General features: G+C 42.0%; 2 protein-coding genes across 2 annotated transcripts; both read right to left on the bottom strand.

Annotated features, from left to right (window-relative positions):
• Positions 1–100: 100 nt before the first annotated feature.
• LOC123763419 (uncharacterized) lies at positions 101–4,414 on the bottom strand. Its single transcript, XM_045750573.2, has 3 exons — positions 4,288–4,414; positions 3,712–3,806; positions 101–3,422 (listed from the first exon to the last, which is right to left on the bottom strand). Exons 1-3 carry the CDS (start codon positions 4,310–4,312, stop codon positions 2,994–2,996), a joined length of 549 nt encoding a protein of 182 aa, XP_045606529.1. The 5' UTR covers positions 4,313–4,414; the 3' UTR covers positions 101–2,993.
• Positions 4,415–7,976: 3,562 nt separating this feature from the next.
• Positions 7,977–21,252, bottom strand: LOC123763149 (nicotinamide phosphoribosyltransferase). The gene is made up of 12 exons (XM_045750113.2): positions 20,960–21,252; positions 17,337–17,407; positions 16,658–16,820; positions 16,111–16,239; positions 15,157–15,276; positions 14,312–14,392; positions 13,490–13,652; positions 12,941–13,098; positions 10,032–10,146; positions 9,815–9,897; positions 9,408–9,593; positions 7,977–8,444 (listed from the first exon to the last, which is right to left on the bottom strand). The coding sequence occupies exons 1-12, from the start codon at positions 21,008–21,010 to the stop codon at positions 8,310–8,312; spliced, it is 1,455 nt and encodes a 484-aa protein (XP_045606069.2). The 5' UTR covers positions 21,011–21,252; the 3' UTR covers positions 7,977–8,309.
• Positions 21,253–23,685: the final 2,433 nt, after the last annotated feature.

Below are 23,685 nucleotides of genomic sequence, written 5' to 3'. Positions count from 1 at the left end.
TGCCCGAAACGCTACGCGTACTAGTGGCTGTACAAGAATGTAACAACTCTTGTATATATCTCAAAAAAAAAAAAAAAAAAAAAAAAAAAAAAAAAAAAAAAAAAAAAAAAAATTACACTAAGGGTAGGGTATTCCAGAGCTCGGTAACATCTAGGATCACATGATTAGTACCAGCACTAGTTCTATTGATGATAAGTGGGGTGGATTGTCTTGGGCCAAGCATAACCAGTTTTGATGTTTTAAGTCTTTATTTGTTAATTACTTCATCCTGGTTAGAGCATAGAATTGATTTAATGGATAATAAGAGTTGATAGATAAGTTGTTTCCCCACTTGGTATAATATCTATAAAAGTGACTATTATTGCACCAATGTTTTATATACTGGTTTCAAGTTCCCTAATGGGTGTTGACTTAACTTGGAGGAGGGGCTCGTGTGTCATTCTTGGGCAGGTGTGTGTAGCTTCAGCTCCCCTCTCCTGCCTGTTGTGGCAGCGTACAAGTGTTAATGCCCACTGTGCCTTGTTTAATCTGGACACCTGATAGAGGATTCTCCTGTGACGGGCCCCTGTGTACTCACCTAATTGTGCTTGCGGGGGTTGAGCTTTAGCTCTTTGGTGTGTGGGTAGATTTTTGAGTCGACTGGGTTGTGAGGGTGGAGAGGGATCAGCATCTGAGCCGGCGAACTGTGTGGATCAGTGATCTTCCCCGTTGAAAAGCGAGTGCCACTAGGAACGAGGTATCATGTCTGCACCAGCTCAAACGTGGCTTCCCTCACTGCTCTGGTAAGTTGTATCCCATGACCCATGGCTCTAATCTGGTTCTTTCCTTACCCATGGAACTTTCATCCTCTATTTCTAACGTGGGGCTTGAGGGCATTATTCGAGCCTAGCAGGCTCTGTTGGCTGGTTCCTTCAGAGCATGCTGGGAAAGTATAAAGCTCGACCAAACCTGTCAACGACTTTCCTACCCATACATGGTTAATGGTTAGGTGGTCATGGTACTGTGTACACCAGGGGGTGAGCTCTGGTAATGCAGGTTCGAACTCTGGTTCGGTCATAGAGTTCTTAAATGATTTATGACTTGGGGACCATTCTAGCTTTCTGTTACATGTATTATATATCACGAATGCGGATTAAGGCTGGCGAAGAGATTACGTCGCAAGGTCTTGTTGATAGACGACGGTGTAAGCTGAGAAGGAAGTTGGGGGGGGGTTGTTTGCTTATCTAGATCGACCCTCATGTCCTCTGTTTGTAGAGGGAGAATGATGACGGTGGTGTAATTACCTAAGTGTAGTTACAGGATTAGAGCTACGCTCGTGGTGTCCCGCCTTCCCAGTACTCTGTCATATAACGCATTGAAACTACTGACGGTTTTGGCTTCTACCATCTTCTCACTTAACTTGTTCCAACCATCTACCACTCTGCAAAAGAAAACTTTCTAGAATTTTTTCGGGACCTTTGTTTCCTTAACTTGAATCTGTGTTCTTGAAGTTGCTGGTTTCAGGAATTCCTCTTTGTCAATATGGTTGATTCCTGTTATTATTTTGTAAGTGGTGATCATTTAAGAAAAGGATCTTGGAGTAAAAACCTACCACTCACTAAAAGGAACACAACAAGAGCAGCAGTCAGAAAAGCTAATCAAACTCTTGGAATAATCAAGCGTACTTTTGACTTTAAGGAAAATAAGGTAATGATTAAACTGTAAAAATCTCTGGTATATCCCCCTTTGGATAATTGTATCCATGCATGGCGACCTCATTTTCAGAAGGACATAGCTGCTCTGGAGAAAGTGCAGCACCGGGCAATAAAAGTCATTCCAGAGCTAAGTCAACTCTTGTATCAGGAACGGTTGAGGGCTACAGGACTAACACTGCAAACCAGACATGACAGTGCGGATCTCATTGAAACTTAAAATACTGAACAAGTTACAGGATACTGATCCGGACAATTTCATCAAAAAGTCAGATGTAACGCAAAGAGCGACGGTTTCAAGCTCAACAAGCCACAATATAGGATTGATAATGGGAGATGCTTTTTCACCCACAGGGTTATAAACCCATGGAACTGCCTTCCCACCGAAGCCGTAAATGCCAAAACTTTGTTAACTTTTAAAGTACAACTAGAAAAGTTCAAGGCAAATGGGGGGACCTTCGACAAGTCGCCGGCTTCCTGTCCTCGTCGTGGTCACTAGTGTTAGTGGCTTTCAGGTAAACATTTTGACTGGAGAGTCTACCCCAAGGTTCCGCCTCCATGTCACTTGTCAGGCTGGAGGGTCATGGGGCAAGACGAAGCCAACTGTTCTTAGGGCAAAAAATGTACTGTGTAAGATGTCTGACATTAGGTGATAAAAACTGATGACTTACTGACCCTATGCACACAGCGAAGGAAAGGATCGAGATGTTGACCAACCACACACTAGAAGGTGAAGGGACGACGACGTTTCGGTCCGTCCTGGACCATTCACAATCGACTTGAGAATGGTCCAGGAATGGACCGAAACGTCGTCGTCCCTTCACCTTCTAGTGTGTGTTCTGGTCAACATACTTCAGCCACGTTATTGTGACTCATCGTCTACAAAGGATCGAGATCTCCTGAGTTTTACATTTGAATCGTAGTCTATATATCAAACTGTCAAAGTATGAGCCCACCTACTCTTCACTGACTCAAAATCAGCTGTAAAACCTCACCATAATCTTCCAAAACCCCTCACACATTTCTAAACCTCTCCCTGAACCCTGGCACTCTACATAGATAAACACTGGAGGAACCTTATATGTCTGTGCTCTCAACTCCAGGAGGTACTAAAGAACAGAGGTCAAGTCCACGACAAGCTCTCGATTGTTACAAAGGAAGAGAGGAAGACAACCTTTCTTGAATTGTTACATGGTGGTGGTGGCCCATGCAGGAAAATCTCTAAGAAAAATAAATATTGTTACCATGGTTATCAACCCTTGTTACCATGTTCAACGCAGAGGTGATGACCATACAACACAGCTAGTGCTCCAGGGCGGTAGTGTCTAGGTCGGGGGGATGGGGGTGAACCGTCACGCTAACCGTTCGTTGGGGCTTGAGGGAAAGCTTCTTCAGGATTCTGTAGGTACGCGGAGACGGTAGTGGCTTCATGGAACGTTTCTTCGTATGATTGCCTATAGGTTCCGTGATCTTAACGGAGACCATTTTCTGGATCCTGTAGTTTCGTGGAGGCATCGGGGGCTTGAGAGAGAGCTTCTTCAGGGTCCGGTGGCTCCGTAGAGGCAGGGAGGGTTTAAGGGAAAGCTTCTTCCGAATCTTGTAGTTACGTGGAGGCGTTGGAGGCTTTGGTGGGATTGACGGGGCCATCGTAGAAGGAGGTCGTAATTCGCTGACCAGCTGACATTGCTGTTTCTTTGATGGCTTTTCCAACTGACGCAGCACCAGCAAGCACTGCCGATAGTGACGATGATTAAGGAACAGCCTCATGCAACACGATACTTATGTGTCAGTAAAGGCACTTGCATATATTTCTAAATATTTGTTCTTACTATTATCAACCTACCTCTCTGTGTACATATGTGAGAAACTCACATAATTATCTTACTCTTGACTGAACTTCTAAATGAAAACTATCACAGATTTTGTTTATCTCACGTTTATAATTAATCTCACCAAAACGCTAGAAATAAATAACAGGTCGATTTCGTCAGTAGATGACGCCTAATTTGTAGGTATGTACCTGCTTAGCTGATGTCCATCGCTGGTAATACCTGAAGGCCAGGCAGAGGGCAAGGCAGAGGAAGAGAAGCAGCGTCGCCACCGCCGCCACCAACCCTGATAATATAAGTAAATATATAAATAAATATTTACTTAGGTAACAGTACATATATACAAGATGAGTTACAAACAAAATGTTGGATTTATAGATAGAACTAGTACATACTATGCCTAAGGTCACTAATACGCATAGCGTTTCGGCCAAGATGTGGGAAAATGCTTAAAACTACAAGACTTGAGAATGGTCCAGGACGGACCGAAACGTCGTCGTCCTTTCACTTTCTAGTGTGTGGTTTGGTCAACATAAAACTAAAATATTCGTGTTACTCAAGTGTGACGCTATTAGCCATACAACACACAAAACAAGTATAATAAATAACTCACAATTAAACACAGGGAATTATTAGCACAGTGAAACATATTGAAATATAAACATTCTTTGCTTGGCTTCCTCCTCCCTTCACCCTGGCCTGCAGCTAATACTGTGCAGACCTCAGACATGTTGGAACACGTAAGGTAAAGCTACAACGGTTCTTACAATACACGTCGATGTTGGAACACATGACACAACGTCACAGTCCTCGCTGGTGATGGAACACGTAAAGGAGAACGAGTCACTCCTGCACTCTGAGAAGAATCTTATCTCCAACTGAGTGGTGTTGTGGAGGTGGTATCCACTTCCTCCATCTTGCCCGCCTTCCTTCCAAGAAAATATATCATTCACGTTTGATAAGAATATCTCGTTTACCTTTATCAAACACATTCCATTTTAATAACAGGAAGGACGGCGTGCTTGATATTTGTTTTTCAAAAATGTTCAACACTTATTTATGTAAACTAGTTTGTAAAATACGAAATGCATTAATGTGAATCACTTTTAATGTGGCTTGTAAAACAAAGTTGTGATAAACTGGACAAAATCCTCAGAGAGTCACTACAGACGCGTGCCTTATTGATAACCACGATATCCTAAGCCATAATATGTGATAAACTCTTATGTATATTTTTTCAATATATAGCTCCTCTTTGCCTTGTGTAAGGAATATTGACATACCACATACTGAGTGACTAAATTAATCTAGGTTAAAACAAACTTGTCTAAGACGAAGACCCAGAATTGCAAACTAAAGAGGCTCTGATCTCTTATTTCTTAGAAAGTTTCTGGGCTATTTAAGAATAAAGAGGCACTTAGCTTTTTGTATTTAAAGTCTTAGATTTTTGTATTTAAACAATGAACAGTATTTTAGGTAAGGTCAGGTAATTTTCAGGAGAAAGTACTAAGTCATTACGACTATATTCCGCTTGGAAGGGATATGAGGCTAAGGGTTTAGGAAAAAAATAAGTGAAGGAATGGTGCCCAACCAATTAGACGGTCGGGGATTGAACACCGACCTGCATGAAGCGAGACCGTCGTCCAGCCAAAGTGTTTTCCTCATCAGTAATCAAATCAAATCAAATGTTTATTTAGGTAAGGTACATACATACAAGAGATTTTACAAAGAGTGATGGATTAATAGTTAGGGCTAGTACATACAATGCCTAAAGCCACTATTACGCAAAGCGTTTCGGGCATGAAAAACTTAAATGACTAAAGCTTAATACTAATTGAGCATAAAGAGTAAAATGAAACATGGAATGAAAACATAGCTGAAAAAGCAGCACAAATACAATTCTGTCGACAAACAGCGCTCTTAAAAAAAAAACAGACATTGGTTGACAATAGAGGGGTAAGCTAGGTTACAGGGAATTTATTAGGTATAGCTTCGTTTTTATCTTAAACTGGTTGAGAGAGGTACAGTCTTTAACATGGTTGGGAAGGTCATTCCACAATCTGGATCCCTTGATTTGTAGAGCATTTCTAGTTTGATTAAGTCGTACTCTAGGAATATCAAAACTGTATTTATTTCTGGTGTGGTGCTCATGGGTTCTGTTACAACCTTCTATGAAGCTTTTGAGGTCAGGATTGGCATTATAGTAGTTTTTATACGTTTATTTTATCCCTGAAAAAAACTGAGTGATTGCAATGTTTGTGTTATTTCACTATTACATGGCGACAATAGAAGGTTCTGATGTTCTGGTTTAGATAACCTTATCTCCTTCATTCCCTACAAAAAAGTATCCATTGATGTCTAGTTTGCAGATGAGGAGTCACAATAACATGGCTGAAATATGTTGACGAAACCACACACTAGAAAGTGAAGGGACGACGACGTTTCGGTCCGTCCTGGACCATTCTCAAGTCGATTGTGACCATTCTCACAATCGACTTGAGAATGGTCAGGACGGGCCGAAACGTCGTCGTCCCTTCACTTTCCAGTGTATGGTTTGGTCAACATGTATAGTTTCCTTCATAGGCTTCCAACTTTCCAGAAAATACATTACTGTAAGAGTTGTTCTACCTGTGGTTGTGACATTCTGAAAACCATTCAATTATAGTGCTAGTGTACTGCAGGGTAGTGTGCTAAGTCCTTTGTTGTGGAATGTTTACATTAACGAGCTACTGCGCTACAATCCCATTAAGTGCAGGATCAATGAAACTCTGAGCAATGAGAATTATGAGAGTTTACTTGGAAAAATTTATGAGAAATAGTTTTATATTACCAGATGGAACACGTACGGAGTTGGAACTCCGTATTAAGATCGGAGTTCTGGGAAAATATAGGCAAATTTAATCTGCGGATATCATTTCATGTATGTACTAAAGTAATACGTAGTTACTTAGCCTTAGATATATATAGACAGTTTGCCATCTTGAATCGCATGTTATGTATTGTGTATTAAGTGCATTGCCAGACGTAAAAGTATATTATAGTCTATAGTATCCAGTGTTATAGCCAGTAGTACCCAGTACCCGTTATTGTGATGTTTTGACTGATGGTCTCATAGCTAAGATGTTACATTAACGCTAGGAATTGACTCCGGTGGCGTTTGAGGTTGTCGAGTGTGTTTTGCGTGGGTGTGTCGGCGGTACGATAATTGCACAACCCGGCGCCACCTACATGAAGTGAGGAACATTCTTCAGCGCGTGGGGCCCTATGGAGGTGTCCTGGGTCACTGAGTGCATGTCCTGGTTACATAGCTTTTCTGCGTTAGTATTTAGAACCACCGGGTCTGTGTTTATGACTGTTTTGGAGACCGTTCAACACAGGACAATAAAACTCATTCCAGAACTAATTCGCCCTCCATACCAGGGACGACTGAGGGGCTAACATGATGTCTTGTTAGGTTACTTTTGCTAAGTTCGGCAAGGGTTTGTCGAGCGAGGTAGTAAATAGGAAGTTTGAGCAGACCACACACTAGAAGGTGAAGGGACGACGACGTTTCGGTCGGTCCTGGACCATTCACAAGTCGAAACGTCGTCGTCCCTTCACCTTCTAGTGTGTGGTCTGGTCAAACTACTTCAGCCACGTTATTGTGACTCATCGCCTGCATAGTAAATAGGAAGGTGTCGCAGCTCAAATTGGTGTAAGGAGTGATGGAGACCCATTACAACTGCCCAGCGGGTGGGGGCTCATCCGGACCCCTCCCCCACCCGCAACAATCAGCCCCCACTACCTATTAACATTTGCTGCATAACGGCATTAAACATTCTCTCACGTTAAGCATGCTGAGCTCTAGTGCGCTCCCTCACGTAATGTGGGCGCTCAATATCAAACTAGGTTCGCGTAAGCGTCATGAATATTCCTGTGACACATTTTCTTTAATCACGTTTTCGTTTAATTCTAAGCGCTCAATAAGCAATAAATGCTTAATAAAGACTCAATAAGCCTTTAATGTGATCTTTAGTTGGCACGCAAGTATTTTACTGATATTTAAGTTTTATAACTTACCATAGTGTTATTTATCTACCTCACTATATACTGTAATCAGGCTATAGTTCCCGGTGAAAGCTAATTACAGTTATGCATTAATTACAGGTTATACATTATCAATTAGTTGAGTTAATTCAATTATAATGCAACTATATATTTTACGCCAAATTTTATACTTATCTACTTTCAGTTGTATTTAAACAAAAAATTACTTTTACTTATTAAAATAATTTGTTTAGCTCGGCACGAGTATCAACAGCCTAGCCGAAAATAAATAAGAATAACCTCTTCACAACACGTATATATGTATTATTAAATATGACTCAACAGTTAGAGCAATGGCACTAGAACGAGTCTTTTCTATAATTCTTATGTTCTTTACCTGGGAAGGAAGTTGAAAAATTAACTATCCAAAATTATTTTTACTGTTTTATTAGGCCGACACATGTCGCTGAAGGACGCATTTTGTTGAAGGTATCTTCAACATGTATATATGTAGCCAGTGGGTACATAGTGTTGACCAGACCACACACTAGAAGGTGAAGGGACGATCACGACGTTTCGGTCCGTCCTGGACCATTCTCAAGTCACAATCAACTTGAGAATGGTCCAGGACGGACCGAAACGTCGTCGTCCCTTCACCTTCTAGTGTGTGGTCTGGTCAACATAGTGTCTGGGAGTACATTACATATACCAAGTGGTGAAGTGTCTGAGGTGAAGTGAGAGGTTACATATAGTCAACAGAGATTTAATCATCTCTGTCCTCCTCCAGAAACTTAATGACGTCGAAGTCGTTGGGCACAGTCTGTGCTCTCTCCTGGACTTCTTCGAACGTGTAGTCCACCAAAAGTTTTCCGTTCTCGAATACCGGTACAAGAAGGTCCTGAAATACAAAACCTGGTTCAGAATAACAGCTCCTGGTGTATATATTTACCTGAGGGCCACTTATACTAGTGGCTTCGACGAGGACAGGAAGCCGGTCGCTTGTCAAAGGTCCCCCAATTTTCCGGAAGCTTTTCTAGTTAAATTTTAAAACCCAACAGAGTTTTAGCATTTGCAGCTTAGGCGGGTAAGTGGTTCCATGGGTTTATAGCCCTGTGGGTGAAAAAGCATCTCTCAAACATCTCACCACTTACGTCTAAGCTTTCAGAGTTTTCATAAACTGGTAAAGAACTAATGCTAAATTAATAGTTCTTATTGCGATTTTTTGTGTAGTCTTAATTTTCAATATTGCATCTTTTAAATAGCGTCGATCAACACGTGTCCAACATAATGAGCTATTACAAACTCCCTGACCTCCACAAAGAAGACAACTGCACCCATTAATATTGCACGTCTCTAAGAGTGAAGAGTTTGTACTAGATCACAACCCACTCTCGTCCATTGGTGCCAATAATCTTAAATACTGCAACCTCTGGATCTTGCATGTTGCAAAGCCCCACTAACACCAACCTCATACAGCTTTATCGCGAATTAGTGAAGGTTTATGTAGGACTGGTTCCCAGTCGACCGTGAAAATACCGGGTCCCTGTCTGACCTTAATCACTATAAGGTCAAGCTTAATGTAACCAGAACCTAGTTCCCTCTCTGACCTTTGAGGGGAACAATGGGTTCCAAGTGTAACTATATGATGTAAATATGTGCAGACGATGAGTCACAATAACGTGGCTGAAATATGTTGACCAAACCACACACTAGAAGGTGAAGGGACGACGACGTTTTGGTCCGTCCTGGACTATTCTCAAGTCGATTGTGGTCCAGGACGGACCGAAACGTCGTCGTCCCTTCACTTTCTAGTGTGTGGTTTGGTCAACATGTAAATATGTGATCCGTGTAGATGCCTGACCTTAGTGGGGTCGCCCTTGCCGGCCTGGAGAGTGTTGTAGAGGCCGTGGTCACAGTGGAGGGAGAGACGTCCCCGCTTGCTCTTCTTGCCAGAGTCCGTGATGGGCTCCTTGTGCACATCGATGCCTTGCCCCGCCACCTCCGCGTAGCTCACCTTGTATGCGCACTTCTGCGTGTCTCGGTTAATCTATAACAAATAGAGAAGTGTTGTGTAGTGAACACCTGTAATAGCTTAGCAAGATAAATATAGTTAATGGCTAAGCAGAAGCCGTAATCTCTGTGATGGCTTAGCTGCTGGCCTGTGCAGCTAGTGTAAGACACGAAAGGATGTCTATAAGTAGTTGCATATTAGGAGGATGGACTGCAAAGAGGAGGTAGTGGAGAGAGCAAACAAGGATGGACACTCACCTTCTGGAGCAGTGAGGCTCCGGCGCCGAAATAGGTGTTGGCTGTGCTCCAGCTGTTGTTCTTGAGGTGTTCTAGCAAGGACCCTGCAGCGAGAATTGTGCTCATATAATTCCCAGTGTCGGGAGTAGGGTCTAAAACCTCAACAAAATATCACCACTCAGCGTCATTGCTACTCAACCCAACGTAAAGTGTGTTGGTGGCGTGTGAGCCTACTTACAGAGTGACTGGTGGCTGATGCCGTCAGCACTAATGACCCTTAGGTAAGGAGGAAGCATTTTGTAGCCCTTAGAGTTCGTCTCAGTACCATAGGCCTCGCCCAGGATCTCCAGACTCTGGGGAATAAAAAAATGTATGTTACACACAGAAATCACAATAGTGTGATGTATCAAATGAACAAATCCACAAGGGCCATCCAGTAAGTTCAGTAGCACTTCGGTTTCAACTCTTTTTACCATGTCGTAGCTCAGTCGATTAAGGCAGCGTCTGAGATGCTCTCAGACGCAGGTTCGAATCCTCGTCACGGCCCTTGTGGCTTTGCTCATTTAAAACGTATGTTGCTATCATATGCAACCTGTCCTCTCGCATAACACATCGTATTTTGACGTAAAAATACCCACCGTTAAGAATGTATTAAAAATCATACTGGCTCGTAAAAGTGACTTTATGTTCCGTTTTCTAATAGTTTGTCCTCGGCTAGGATAGGTTCGGGCAATATAGTACAGTGTAGTGACGGTGTGACCACTAGAGAGGAGGGCTGTTGTTATAGATTCAGCTACTCGGAACAAGTTCCAAGTAGCACGGGCTATGGTGATCCCGTAGTGGACTTACCTGGCACAGGAGCGGGGCAAGTAGCACGGGCTATGGTGAGCCCGTAGTGGACTTACCTGACACAGGAGCGGTGCAAGTAGCACGGGCTATGGTGAGCCCGTAGTGGACTTACCTGACACAGGAGCGGGGCAAGTAGCACGGGCTATGGTGAGCCCGTAGTGGACTTACCTGGCACAGAAGCGGGGCAAGTAGCACGGGCTATGGTGAGCCCGTAGTGGACTTACCTGGCACAGGAGCGGGGCAAGTAGCACGGGCTATGGTGAGCCCGTAGTGGACTTACCTGGCACAGGAGCGGGGCAAGTAGCACGGGCTATGGTGAGCCCGTAGTGGACTTACCTGGCACAGGAGCGGGGCAAGTAGCACGGGCTATGGTGAGCCCGTAGTGGACTTACCTGGCACAGGAGCGGGGCAAGTAGCACGGGCTATGGTGAGCCCGTAGTGGACTTACCTGGCACAGGAGCGGTGCCAGGACGGGCTGATCATATAGTGATTATCAAGGGGAAGGGGGCCTTGCGCCCCCTCACCCCTTGATGTGCCTTAATGTGTTAAAACTACATCAGTGACTCATTAAATGAGATCTAGTGGAATCTTTGCATCGTATAACAATTTCCCCATTTGTCTAATTACATACATGTCCGTGGCAAGTTGAGAAAGAAGTTTCAGGAAACTGAAACTTACCCCAGGTCAACTATTGGCCAATTTAGATTGAGACCCCTTTTTAATTTGTATATTTTCTCAACCCATTTTATACTCTAATCTCAATTAGTATTAAGATTTAGTCTTTAGTGTTTATCCTGCCCGAAACGCTTTGCGTAATAGTGGCTTTAGGCATTGTATGTACTAGCTCTATCTATAAATTCATCAATATTTGTATCACCCCGTATGTATGTACTTTACCTGAATAAACATTTGAATTTGAATTTGAACAGTTTAACGATTATTTTAACTGAACGAGAAGTTGCAGTGACAATAGAAAGACAAATATTTCATGAATTTTCTGTTATGAAATCCTAAAAATGCAAGAAATCATTATATATTGTAATAGTTCAAATTGTGTATATTATCATATTTGGTTAAATATGACCACATTGCTGGTCTTGCTGATCTTATAGTGTAAGCTCTCTATGCCTCTATCTTCTTAGTGTCAGTATTAAGAAAAACAATCAAGTTACCAGAATTCATGGCAAAGGAACTAGTAATTACTGAAGGATTTAATTTCTACGAAGTTTCCTCTCCTCTCTGGAACATCTTAAGGTTAAGCATGAATACATAAGGTACATGTTGACCAGACCACACACTAGAAGGTGAAGGGACGACGACGTTTCGGTCCGTCCTGGACCATTCTCCTGGACAATCGACTTGAGAATGGTCCAGGACAGACCGAAACGTCGTCGTCCCTTCACCGTCTAGTGTGTGGTCTGGTCAACATTCTTCAGCCACGTTGTTGTGACTCATCGCCTGCATATAAGATACATTTTTTGGGTTAAATGCACATGGGAAAGAGTGGAAGGAGAGTTGGCCAAGATGATGGGGCAATCAAACATAGGGTAAAGGTATATGACCTATTATACAGCGTAAGGGTGTAGGACCAATCAAAGGGAAAGTGGGTAGGACAGTGGGTAAAGTTCTGGGGCCAGATTCACGAAGCAGTTACGCAAGCACTTACGAACGAGTACGTCTTTCCTCAATCTTTGACGGCTTTGGTTTCATTTATTAAACAGTTTACAAGCATTAAAAATTTGCCAATCAACTGTTGTTATTGTTATAAACAGCCTCCTGGTGCTTCGGAGCTCATTAACTGTTTAATAATTGTAAACAAAGCCACCAAAGATTGAGAAAAGATGTACAGGTTCGTAAGTGCTTGAGTAACTGCTTGGTGAATCTGGCCCCTGGTAATCGTGGATGGGTAACACAAAATCCTTGTGTTTTCTGTGAATAATCTCCGAACAAAAATTAAACGTACATTGTTAATTGGTTAACAGTGCATCAAAAACATTTGTTAATTAGACATATTATTACGATTATTATACATGAACCGACATTTCTTTCTGCTAATATTTTATAATTTCTTAAGTTTCCCCTTACTGTCATAGAAGATTTGGTTTCTTATTCACTGAGACAGGAATCCTATTCAGCTCATAGAGATGCCACGTACCGCCCCCCTTTGCTAAGAACTGAATTTTACCAGGATATATCGCACAACAACACCCTAGCTCCCGGGTACCTATTCCACAGAGGCGTTGGGTATAAAGAAACGTTACCTTTCCTTACAACATTTGCAACTAAACTAGAAGTTACCTTAAGCGTCACCTCCTTGGGGTCACCACTGTCCGGTCGGAGGTAGATACAGCCGCCCTTTCTGCCTCGCTGGAGCACCAAGTCCTTCAGCTCCTGGCCCCAGCACTCCTTCAGGCACCGCCAGATGTCGTAAGAGTCGCACACACACCCGACGTCTCCTGGGGGTGGAATCTCATTCACGAAGCAGTTACGCAAGTACTTACGAACGTGTACATCTTTCCTCAATCTTTGACGGCTTTGGTTACATTTATTAAACAGTTTACAAGCATGAAAACTTGCCAATCAACTGTTGTTATTGTTATAAACAGCCTCCTGGTGCTTCGGAGCTCATTAACTGTTTCATAACTGTAAACAAAGCCGCCAAAGATTAAGGAAAGATGTACAGGTTCGTAAGTGCTTGAGTAACTGCTTCGTGAATCTGGCGCCTTGTCTTCAAGAAAGAACAGTACATTCTCCGTAAATTCTTAATGCATTGACTTATATTAGATTTTCCTATAAACTATCCCAGAGATAATCCATCACACTTCTAGTTCATTCTTGCCATCTTACCTTCGGGGTAGGTCTGGAGCATGTGTCTATGGGAGTCCACCTCCCTCTCCTTGCCCCAAGTGATGACGTTGGAATGCTCTAAGGAGGGCGTGGAGAAGCCTGCCACCGTCTTGAGGTGGTAGTACTTCCTCAACAGTGATGTCCCCGACACAGTGTCTGACGACTTCAGTGTTTGCATAAAGTCAGTATAGGATTTATAATGTTTCTGTGTATTTCGTGTATTCTCAGCAATGTATATATGAATAAGGGATGATGCTGTAGCACATGTGAATAGTGTATGATCTCTGGTATATGATCTATCTCCTAGCACATGTGAATAGTGTATGATCTCTAGTACATGATCTATCTCCTAGCACATGTGAATAGTGTATGATCTATCTCTAGTACATGAAAATATATGTGAATAGTGCATTCTCTCTCTCTCTCTCTCTCTCTCTCTCTCTCTCTCTCTCTCTCTCTCTCTCTCTCTCTCTCTCTCTCTCTCTCTCTCTCTCTCTCTCTCTCTCTCTCTCTCTCTCGCTCTCTCTCTCTCTCTCTCTCTCTCTTTCTCTCTCTTTCTCTCACTCTGTCTTTTTCTGTGTCTCTCTCTCTGTCTCTCTCTCTCTCTCTCTCTCTCTCTCTCTCTCTCTCTCTCTCTCTCTCTCTCTCTCTCTCTCTCTCTCTCTCTCTCTCTCTCTCTCTCTCACTCTGTCTCTCTCTGTGTCTCTGTCTCTGTATCTGTCTCTGTCTCTCTCTCAAAGCAGAGAAGTAGGGAAGCCACAATACAAGACACAGGGCGGTCCAATACAGTAACTAGTATGCCGAGAAGCGTGCGGTACTGACCTTAAAGTTAATCATGTGCGCCGCGCCGCCCAGAGCGCTGGACTCTACAGAAGACACGCCCCGGTACCCACAGTCGTGTAGCTGTGGACACAACCAGGATCTTTATACACACGTCTACTCAAAAACTATTATGTATTAACGATAAGACCTACCATTAATGTATGATGACTTACTGTAAAGATGTAGCTCTTGTAATAGCACTTTCTCTGTAACTAGCTGACATTGTATCTATAAGGTGTGAAGGATTGAAGAAATTGTTTATGTAATAATCTAAGATGAGGTCTGATAAAGACCTTTTGTGCCCTCTGTAATGCTTTTGCGCTACCGCTCACAGGATGAGTATGGGGTGCACAATAAACTAGCCGCCTTCGGCGGCAACAATCAAACGTCTACTCAAGTTTAACAAATCCAAACTTTAGTTGATTGCTTTTCTGTAAACTTGTAGTCTTACAGTTCGTGACCTATAACTTGTAATTTGTATTTCGGATTCTTCTAAGTTCATTTTTGTTTTGCTCTTGCAAGCCACTCGCCCCTCACACCTAACCTTCCCCCCTTGAGACTGGCGGATAACCCAGAGACTGTGATGTTGACCAGACCACACACTAGAAGGTGAAGGGACGACGACGTTTCGGTCCGTCCTGGACCATTCTCAAGTCGATCAATCGACTTGAGAATGGTCCCGTCGACAATCGACTTGAGAATGGTCCAGGACGGACCGAAACGTCGTCGTCCCTTCACCTTCTAGTGTGTGGTTTGGTCAACATACTTCAGCCACGTTACTGTAACTCGTCGCCTGCACTGTGATGTTATGCAGTGCAGACTGTGAAGAGAGGGAGAGATCTTACGGAGAAGTCGAGAGTGTCGGTGTTGTCGTGGGTGAGGTCCATGTAGTGGCGGAGGATCTGCTTGTAGATGTGGGAGTTGGTAGCCACCGTCATCGGGTACCAAGTCTGCACCAGCAGCGTCTGCAGCAATGTTATCATTCTTAAGTCACACTTCTGTAAACTCAGTCATTTGAGTAATACCTCCTTAATTTACATTATTATTTATACAACATATATTCTTATATCGAGACTTCGTTTACACACGAAATTTACGCATTTCCAACAAATCTCTTCGAGTCTAACACGGTGGTTCTGTCGTAGTGTACTAGTCAGCCATTATATAATATGGTTGACTAGTACATTACATAATATTGCTAGCAATATGAAGGTAAACATATCGCAATGATCAACATTATGATGACTTTGGCGAATCAAAACTCAGCATTAATAAGTCGGGGAACCTAACTAGGCTTCCCTCTGCCATGAAGCGAGGCTTCACACATCACATTGTGGGAGGATTAGAAACCATGCTATTTGGTCAAATCTACAAGGGCCGTGACGAGGATTTGAACCTACGTCCGAGAGCATCCCAGACGCTGCCTTAATCGACTGAGCTACGACATGGTAGCTCAGTTCTCACGGCCCTTGTGGATTTGTTCATTTGATACATCACGCTATTGTGATTTCTGTGTGTAATGTTATTTGGTAGAACAGAAGAAGAATTGTATATCCATTTAGCTCACTAAGCGGGGCATAAAATGCACGAAATCTTTGTAATATGACAAAACATGCTAGCACTTTGGCCGGGATTGAGAGAACACTTACGAGGTATGCACTACCGATAGCGATCATGGCGCCTTAGTTGGTAATAATTAGAGTTTACGAGGTCGTCCATAACACGAGTGTAAGAGGTACAGGTCTCGTAAGTGTAGACGTGAGTGCCGTCGTACACCTGGCTTACGACCTCGTACTTACCTCGAAGAAGCCGGTGACCCAGGGAAGAGCCGGGTCGGTATTCTCCACGGTAAAGAGGACGTTCTTTGTAGGGACGACCGTGCCCTCGGGTACAGCCTTGACGCGCAGGGGCAGCCGACCCCCGTGATGCTGGTGAAGGGGCACCATGGGCACACACGACGGTGGTGGGCGCCATTGGAGGTGAGAGAAAGAAGAGGATATTCAGCAAGGCAAAGACGATATTAGCTTGAAGTAAACAAATGCTAAGTAACAACAGCAAGTTGGAAAAAAGTATTTTAGAAAAAAGACTTAAAATTGAATATCGCAAAATTATCCAAAATAAAGAAAACGTGTACATTGCTATAACATGTGAAATTATATTACTGTATATTAAATTTTCTCCAGAATATATGCAAGACATTGCAAAGAATTAGAGTGATTAAATACAAGGAAAATTAAACTAGCTATATTTTGTCTCACTATCCAAATGAGCTGAGTTGCATATTGGCATTGATGATGCTCTGATCGCCTTAATTCATACGAAACTAATTAGCTGTCATCGCTTCACCTCGACCAGATAGTTCCAGCCTTCTTCGTTGAAGACATCGTCCCTCTTGAAGACAGCGTTGATGACCTCCTTGGCTTCCTCGACCATGGCTCGCGTCACCACTGGCCCACACAACCATCGCTTCAGTATGTACTGCAGCCCGAAGAACACCGTGTACGGAAACCTGTCGGACCCAACTGCAGTGAAAATCTGTCGGAGCAAGTCCGCCTGCTGTAGGTAGTAGATGTACATGATTGTAAACTTTGGATGGGTGTGAGGTTTGGACGTCCCATTTGATAAGTTTTCCCAAACAGATCATTGACATATATGTCAAGATTATTCGCGTTTACGTAAAGACAGATTATCGCCGTATACGGGTTCCCAGCATATTATCTGAGTATGTATGACCTTGACAGATTATTCATTTATACATGCTTCCAGCAGATTATTCGCTTACACATGCTTCTGGCAGATTATTTGTCTATACATAACTTGGCAGATAATTCACATCCTTCGTCTTATCACTGGCACCTACTTGCTCCATCATGGGTTACCTTGAGGTGTTCTCGGGGCTTGGCATCCCCGAGGCCCGGTCCTCGACCAGGCCTGGGTTGACCAAGTACTTGTTTCTTTCAGCACTGACACAATTTATCCCTCACAAGCACACACTACAGGTAATTACGGAAGGACTGGTACTCACTTGCCGCCTCTGGACTCGAAGTATGCGTAGAGTGTGGTAGTGCCAGGAGGGTAGACCTTGTAGTGAGACGACTGTAGGGAAGATCACATGTTTGGGTGCCATGAATACTTAATGTGGAACTGCACCAAAATAAATTGTTTCGCAACATTATATATATTACAGTATATTCTTTATACTCATTTAGTATTAAGTATTAGTCATTAAAGTTTTTCCTGCCCGAAACGCTTTGCGTAATAGTGGCTTTAGGCATTGTATGTACTAGCTCTATCTATAAATCTATCAATTTATGTAAAATCTCTTGTATGTATGTATCTTACCTGAATAAACATTTTACTTTATTTTTATTATTTTTTATTAACAAGAGTGATGGAAAACTGCGACCTATGCTCGCAAGCTTAACCCTTAGACGACGGCTTACGTCATGTGATGTATTTCAGTTCATCCAGATTAAGTTCTACATGCGTCTTATGAATTTTTCACTATAGAAATGCAAGAAAATTGGGTTTTGATTGTAAATTGTTATAAATACAATGATTTTTACATCAGGCTATTATTTCTTAGTAAATTATAAACTTTGCTACTGTACATCAAAGTAATTAATTATAAGAATTTTCAGTCCATACCGTTTTGGTAGTACTTATAGTAACGATGAGGCATAGTACATATACCGTCGTACAACACAATTAGAAAGTAGAAATTGGCACGGTTGAGTTGGACAAACCAGAAAACTATTTTCTACTTATGTTTGAAAGACAGACTAAACTAAATTAAGCTAATCTTCCTAGGCCTAATAAATGACTATCTGAGGCCCTAATACAGTACATATACGTGCTATACTAGGCCTAGGAATATTTAAGTTTGTTTTCTTAGCTTAATTTTTTCAGATTCAATAAAGTGAATAGTACCAAAGTTCTACTATTTTATTGCTTACAACGTCAATCTTTGTACTATGGTGCACATAGTTACAAGAACTACTATCTAAACAGGAGAATGGGTTGGAATTTTCAAGCGTGTAGCACTATCACAATAACAAAATAATAATAAGACCATTTCCGTTTTCTTTGAATCCTACAATAACTGAAAGCGAAAAATTAAGGTATCCAAATTTTAGGACTTGACATGAATATCAGAATGTAATGATTTTGAAATTCTACATATAAAAAAGTAATTTTTTTAATATTTTAAATGTGCAAAAACGAAACTGGTGACCCTAAAGCCGAGAGAATCGGGCATTTCAAGGGTTAACTACCCTGAGACTAATGTTTAACTGATAATTACCTAAGTGTAGTTACAGGATGAGAGCTACGCTCGTGGTGTCCCGTCTTCCCAGCACTCTTAATTTGTCATATAACGCTTTGAAACTACTGACGGTCTTCTCCTGGTCAACAAAGGTGTCCAGCAGCTGGACACCCTCATAAAGACTGTGAAGCAGTATCCTCCCCCGCGATAACAGCTTGATGGTTAAATGCAACCTCAGAATACTGAGAAAAAAAAATTGTACCACTTACGGGCTATTCATGCCCGTGCCACCTCTTGGGTGGCTTAATCTTTATCTATCAATCAATCACTGACGGTCTTGGCCTCCACCACCTTCTCACCTAACTTGTTCCAACCGTCTACCACTCTGTTTGCGAAAGTAAATTTTCTTATATTTCTTCGGCATCTGTGTTTAGCTAGTTTAAATCTATGACCTCTTGTTCTTAAAGTTCCAGGTCTCAGGAAATCTTCCCTATCGATTTTATCAATTCCTGTTACTACTTTGTATGTAGTGATCATATCACCTCTTTTTCTTCTCTCTTCTAGTTTTGGCATATTTAATGCCTCTAACCTCTCCTCGTAGCTCTTGCCCTTCAATTCTGGGAGCCACTTAGTAGCATGTCTTTGCACCTTTTCCAGTTTGTTGATGTGCTTCTTAAGATATGGGCATCACACAACCGCTGCATATTCTAGCTTTGGCCTAACAAAAGTCGTGAACAATTTCTTTAGTATATCGCCATCCATGTATTTAAAAGCAATTCTGAAGTTAGAAATCGTGGCATAGGCTCCTCGCACAATATTCTTTATGTGGTCCTCAGGTGATAGTTTTCTAGATATGGGGTACTACTCAACTCAAATCAACTCAACTACTCCAAATCTACTACAAATTACAACTACTACAAATCAACTACTACAAATCAACTACTCAACTCAACTACCCCTTACTCAAATCTCTGAATATGTTAGACATTAAGTCACTGCACATTCTCTCATGTGTATTATACATATATAAAACGCTGAACTGTAATGCCAATCCTGACCTCAAAAGCTTCAATGAAGGTTGTAACAGAACCCATGAGCACCACACCAGAAATAAATACAGTTTTGATATTCCTAGAGTACGACTTAATCAAACTAGAAATGCTCTGCAGATCAAGGGACCCAGAATGTGGAATGACCTTCCCAACCATGTTAAAGACTGTACCTCTCTTAACCAGTTTAAGATAAAAACGAAGCACTACCTAATAAATTCCCTGTAACCTACCTTACCCCTCTATTGTCAACCCAAGTTTTTTTTTTTTAAACAACGCTGTTTGTTCGACCTATTTGTATCTGTGCTGCTTTTTCAGCCATGTTCCCCCCTTTTTATCTTTATTTTTTAATTGTTCTCAACACATTTTATTCTTTATACTCAATTAGTATTAAGCTTTAGTCATTAATGTTTTTCCTGCCCGAAACGCTTTGCGTAATAGTGGCTTTGGGCATTGTATGTACTAGCTCTATCTATAAATCGATCAATCTTTGTAAAATCTCTTGTATGTATGTACCTTACCTAAATAAACATTTATTTATTTTATTTATTTATTTATTTATTTATTTATTTATTTATTTATTTATTTATTTAAATATTTCTCCACACTATATATGTTGAACTAGGACTTAGTCAATATTATATATAATACAAGAAGGGGTAACCGGTGATACCCGGGTCTCTGTGTGCATGTAGGATCAGGTTGTTAAATAATTGTTAACCAGCCTATCAGTTATGGCTGAACACGAGCGAATAGTTACGGATTGGAGGCGAGGAGTCACAATAACGTGGCTGAAGTATGTTGACCAAACAACACACTAGAAAATGAAGGGACGACGACGTTTCGGTCCGTCCTGGACCATTCTCAAGTCGATTGTGTCAGGTCAATAATCGACTTGAGAATGGTCCAGGACGGACCGAAACGTCGTCGTTCACTTTCTAGTGTGTGGATTGGTCAACGTTACCGATTGGTGTCCAATGGATTCGAGCCCCGTTTCACTGTCATCCTTGTAAACACCTATATACACCTGTCATCCTCCCCTCTGTTTAATGTTCGTTGTATTCAAGATTTGTATGATAAAGAATTATTATTATTGTTGTTCAGACAAATTTGGAACAATTTGCATTAGTTATGACGAATAAAGCGTCCTGTTCTGATTACGAACAAACTATTAACCACCCGCGAAAAGCATAACCTACAACTATATAAATTTACAATTGCTGCACTACACTTCGGTCGACAGTCGCGGGTATATCACACTATAACGCAAACACAAATAAGTTAATATAACAATTACACTCAATATTATTTGTGACTTGCTGTTAGACGTCCTACCTTATAACAGTCGGCCAGAAGGATGACATTATCAACAGCTCCGGCAGACATTGTCCTCTGTGGGGCCCAGCAGGGAGCTGAATGATCAACTCTGCTCCGCTGTCTGGCCTTCAGACTCCTGCTGTCTTGCCTTGTTGACACTTTTAGTCTGCGATTTCATTTCCCTGTCATGGACGATGGTATTTCTTGTCTGGTATAGAAGAACAAAGTGTAATTTTATAACGGGTCTGTTGTGGGAATTGTGTGTAGTGATTATGTATGGTGTTTACGTGCTAAAATGAGGCTCTGACACTCCTGTCGTGTGTGGAGGATGCACACATTAGCGTTCATTAGTGCCGCGAGCCCCGCCGTTAACAACACCACACAATGTAATATCCGAAACCCACATTACTAGCTTTGTATTTGGTCGTAAATTATAATGGGAGTAAATTGTTATGGGGTTCAGTCCCTGAGCCCATTATGTGCCTCTGTAACCCTTTCCACTACCTCACACACTGTAACACTGTAAAAGTGTTTGGTTTAGTTTAATACATACATAGAGTACAGGAGTCACAGACAGGGATTAGAGAAGGCGCCAGTTTGTCCACCGGAAAGTCACACCTCTAAAAGTTAATGACCCCAAGTGACCTGAGGTCAGATCATGAGAATTTCACCTTGCTTCCGCTAAGCTTATAATTGGAGCCGGGTAGCCTTCAAACATGCCGACGTTTAAGGAGTGGCTTGATAGAGTGCCGGAGGCTATCTACTTGTGGGCGGAGTTAGCTACTAGGTTCCCCAATATAAACTCGGAGAGCTATCGAGCTTGAAGCATTAACAAGACAGAGAAGAACGGCAGTCAGCAGAGCAGAGCAGACGGCCCTAGCAGGGAGGCTGTCGGCCGGCAGGGCGGGAGTCTCCGTCAACTACAGACCCCCCCCCCTCTCTATCCAGCTATAGGCACACACTTGGTGAGTTGAGCAGTAAGGTGACTTGGTCGTGTTTTACAAGTGTTGTGTGAAGATCAAGGGCAGTCAATTGTAGTGTTCTCAGATTCTTGGAGGATGACTCACTTTGAATATTAATCTTTAACATTTTAATTGGATTGCTTAAGTTATGATACTTATCATGAAAAATATAATTGTTGAATTTATTATTTAAATGGACTTTATTTTGTTCCCTAGAGATTTTGAGTTGAGGTGAGAAAGCCTCTGTGGTTACTGGTTTCATGGTTTAGAATGAGTACATGATAAAGATGGGACCATACTAATAATGATCTCTTGATAACATCTTTTGAGAATTTGGTGATACAGACAAGTTCCATTCCTTGTCTTGTATGTAATGATCATGAATGGATGGTGGCAGTATTTCGTCTTCTACTATCTACTTTCTACTTCTACTAGCTACTCTTCTACTTCTACCTATCTACACCTCTCCCTCCATCCCTCTCTGAACTCTCACTTTCAACTAATGACCCTCCTCGCTCCTCCCACCTCCCTACCTCTCACCCCAAACCCTCACTAATTACTTTACTATTCATTTCTTTCCTTTCGTTTTCTCTTATACGTTTGTGGCAATGATTATGTATTCTAGAGTTCTCTCTAGAGTTTCGGGTAACTGATCAAGTGACGGCGCCTTGTAGTCTTAGCACCTAGGTAGTCGAATACCTAGGTTACAAGGTGTTGAACGAGAGAGGTTGCCTTAGGATCTCTGGGAGCGCTCTAGAATAGTTAGCTAACTGGGGACGGGATAACGGACTAGAGAGAGCCGTTTCCCCCGGCCTCGTTAGTTAACTGGGGGGTGGAATAATGGACAAGATAGAGCTATTTCCCCCACCCCCCGTTACAACACGATGGGTATGGGGTGTATAATAACTGAACTAAATTAAAGAGACAATTCGAAAAAAATCACAGGAATAATTGGGAGGGCTTTGGTAAGCCGCCGGCTTTCTGTCCCCATTGAATCACTATTGAGATGGTGGCCCTCAGTTAAATCTAGGTAAATAATTTAAAGTACGATAATGTGTGAAATATATATATATATATATATATATATATATATATATATATATATATATATATATATATATATATATATATATATATATATATATATATATATATGCGAACAAGCCTGAATGGTCCCCAGGCAACTGGTAACTACAGGGCGCCTTAATCCACTTGACCATCACGGCCGTCAAAAGGAAGTGATAGCCAAGGCTATTTGAGCCACTTCCCCAACGGCAACTCGGATGGTAATCTTGGGCATAGCATTTCACCAAATCACCTCATTCTTTGGGGCACACGTGAGGAACACAAATGCGAACAAGCCTGAATGGTCCCCAGGACGGCCGTGATGGTTAAGTGGATTAAGGCGCCCTGTAGTTACCAGTTGCTTTGCTCCTGGGAGTGTGGGTTCGAGTCACTTCTGGGGTGTGAGTTTTCATTCGCATATAGTCCTGGGGACCATTCAGGCTTGTTCGCATTTGTGTTCCTCACGTGTGCCCCAAAGAATGAGGTGATTTGGTGAAATGCTATGCCCAAGATTACCATCTGAGTTGCCGTTGGGGAAGTGGCTCAAATAGCCTTGGCTATCACTTCCTTTTGACGGCCGTGATGGTCAAGTGGATTAAGGCGCCCTGTAGTTACCAGTTGCGTTGCTCCTGGGAGTATGGGTTCGAGTCACTTCTGGGGTGTGAGTTTTCATATTCATATATATATATATATATATATATATATATATATATATAT

Source organism: Procambarus clarkii, chromosome 49 (assembly GCF_040958095.1).
Source record: "Procambarus clarkii isolate CNS0578487 chromosome 49, FALCON_Pclarkii_2.0, whole genome shotgun sequence".
In the NCBI taxonomy this organism is placed as follows: Eukaryota; Metazoa; Arthropoda; class Malacostraca; order Decapoda; family Cambaridae; genus Procambarus; species Procambarus clarkii.
The sequence above is the reverse complement of the archived record's forward strand: the minus strand, read 5'-3'. Positions and strand labels throughout refer to the sequence as shown.

Bases quoted from the DNA above. Each gene is read 5' to 3' on its own strand.
- LOC123763419 (XM_045750573.2), bottom strand. From the start codon at position 4,312: ATGTGTTCCAACATCGACGTGTATT. The intron at 3,807-4,287 runs GTAAGAACCGTT...TTATATTATCAG, and splicing joins TTCCAACATCGACGTGTATT to GGTTGGTGGCGGCGGTGGCG. The intron at 3,423-3,711 runs GTACATACCTAC...CACTATCGGCAG, and splicing joins GATGGACATCAGCTAAGCAG to TGCTTGCTGGTGCTGCGTCA.
- LOC123763149 (XM_045750113.2), bottom strand. From the start codon at position 21,010: ATGTCTGCCGGAGCTGTTGATAATGTCATCCTTCTGGCCGACTGTTAT. The intron at 17,408-20,959 runs GTAGGACGTCTA...TCTTCCCTACAG, and splicing joins TTCTGGCCGACTGTTATAAG to TCGTCTCACTACAAGGTCTA. The intron at 8,445-9,407 runs GTCAGGCATCTA...TTTGTATTTCAG, and splicing joins GCAAGGGCGACCCCACTAAG to GACCTTCTTGTACCGGTATT.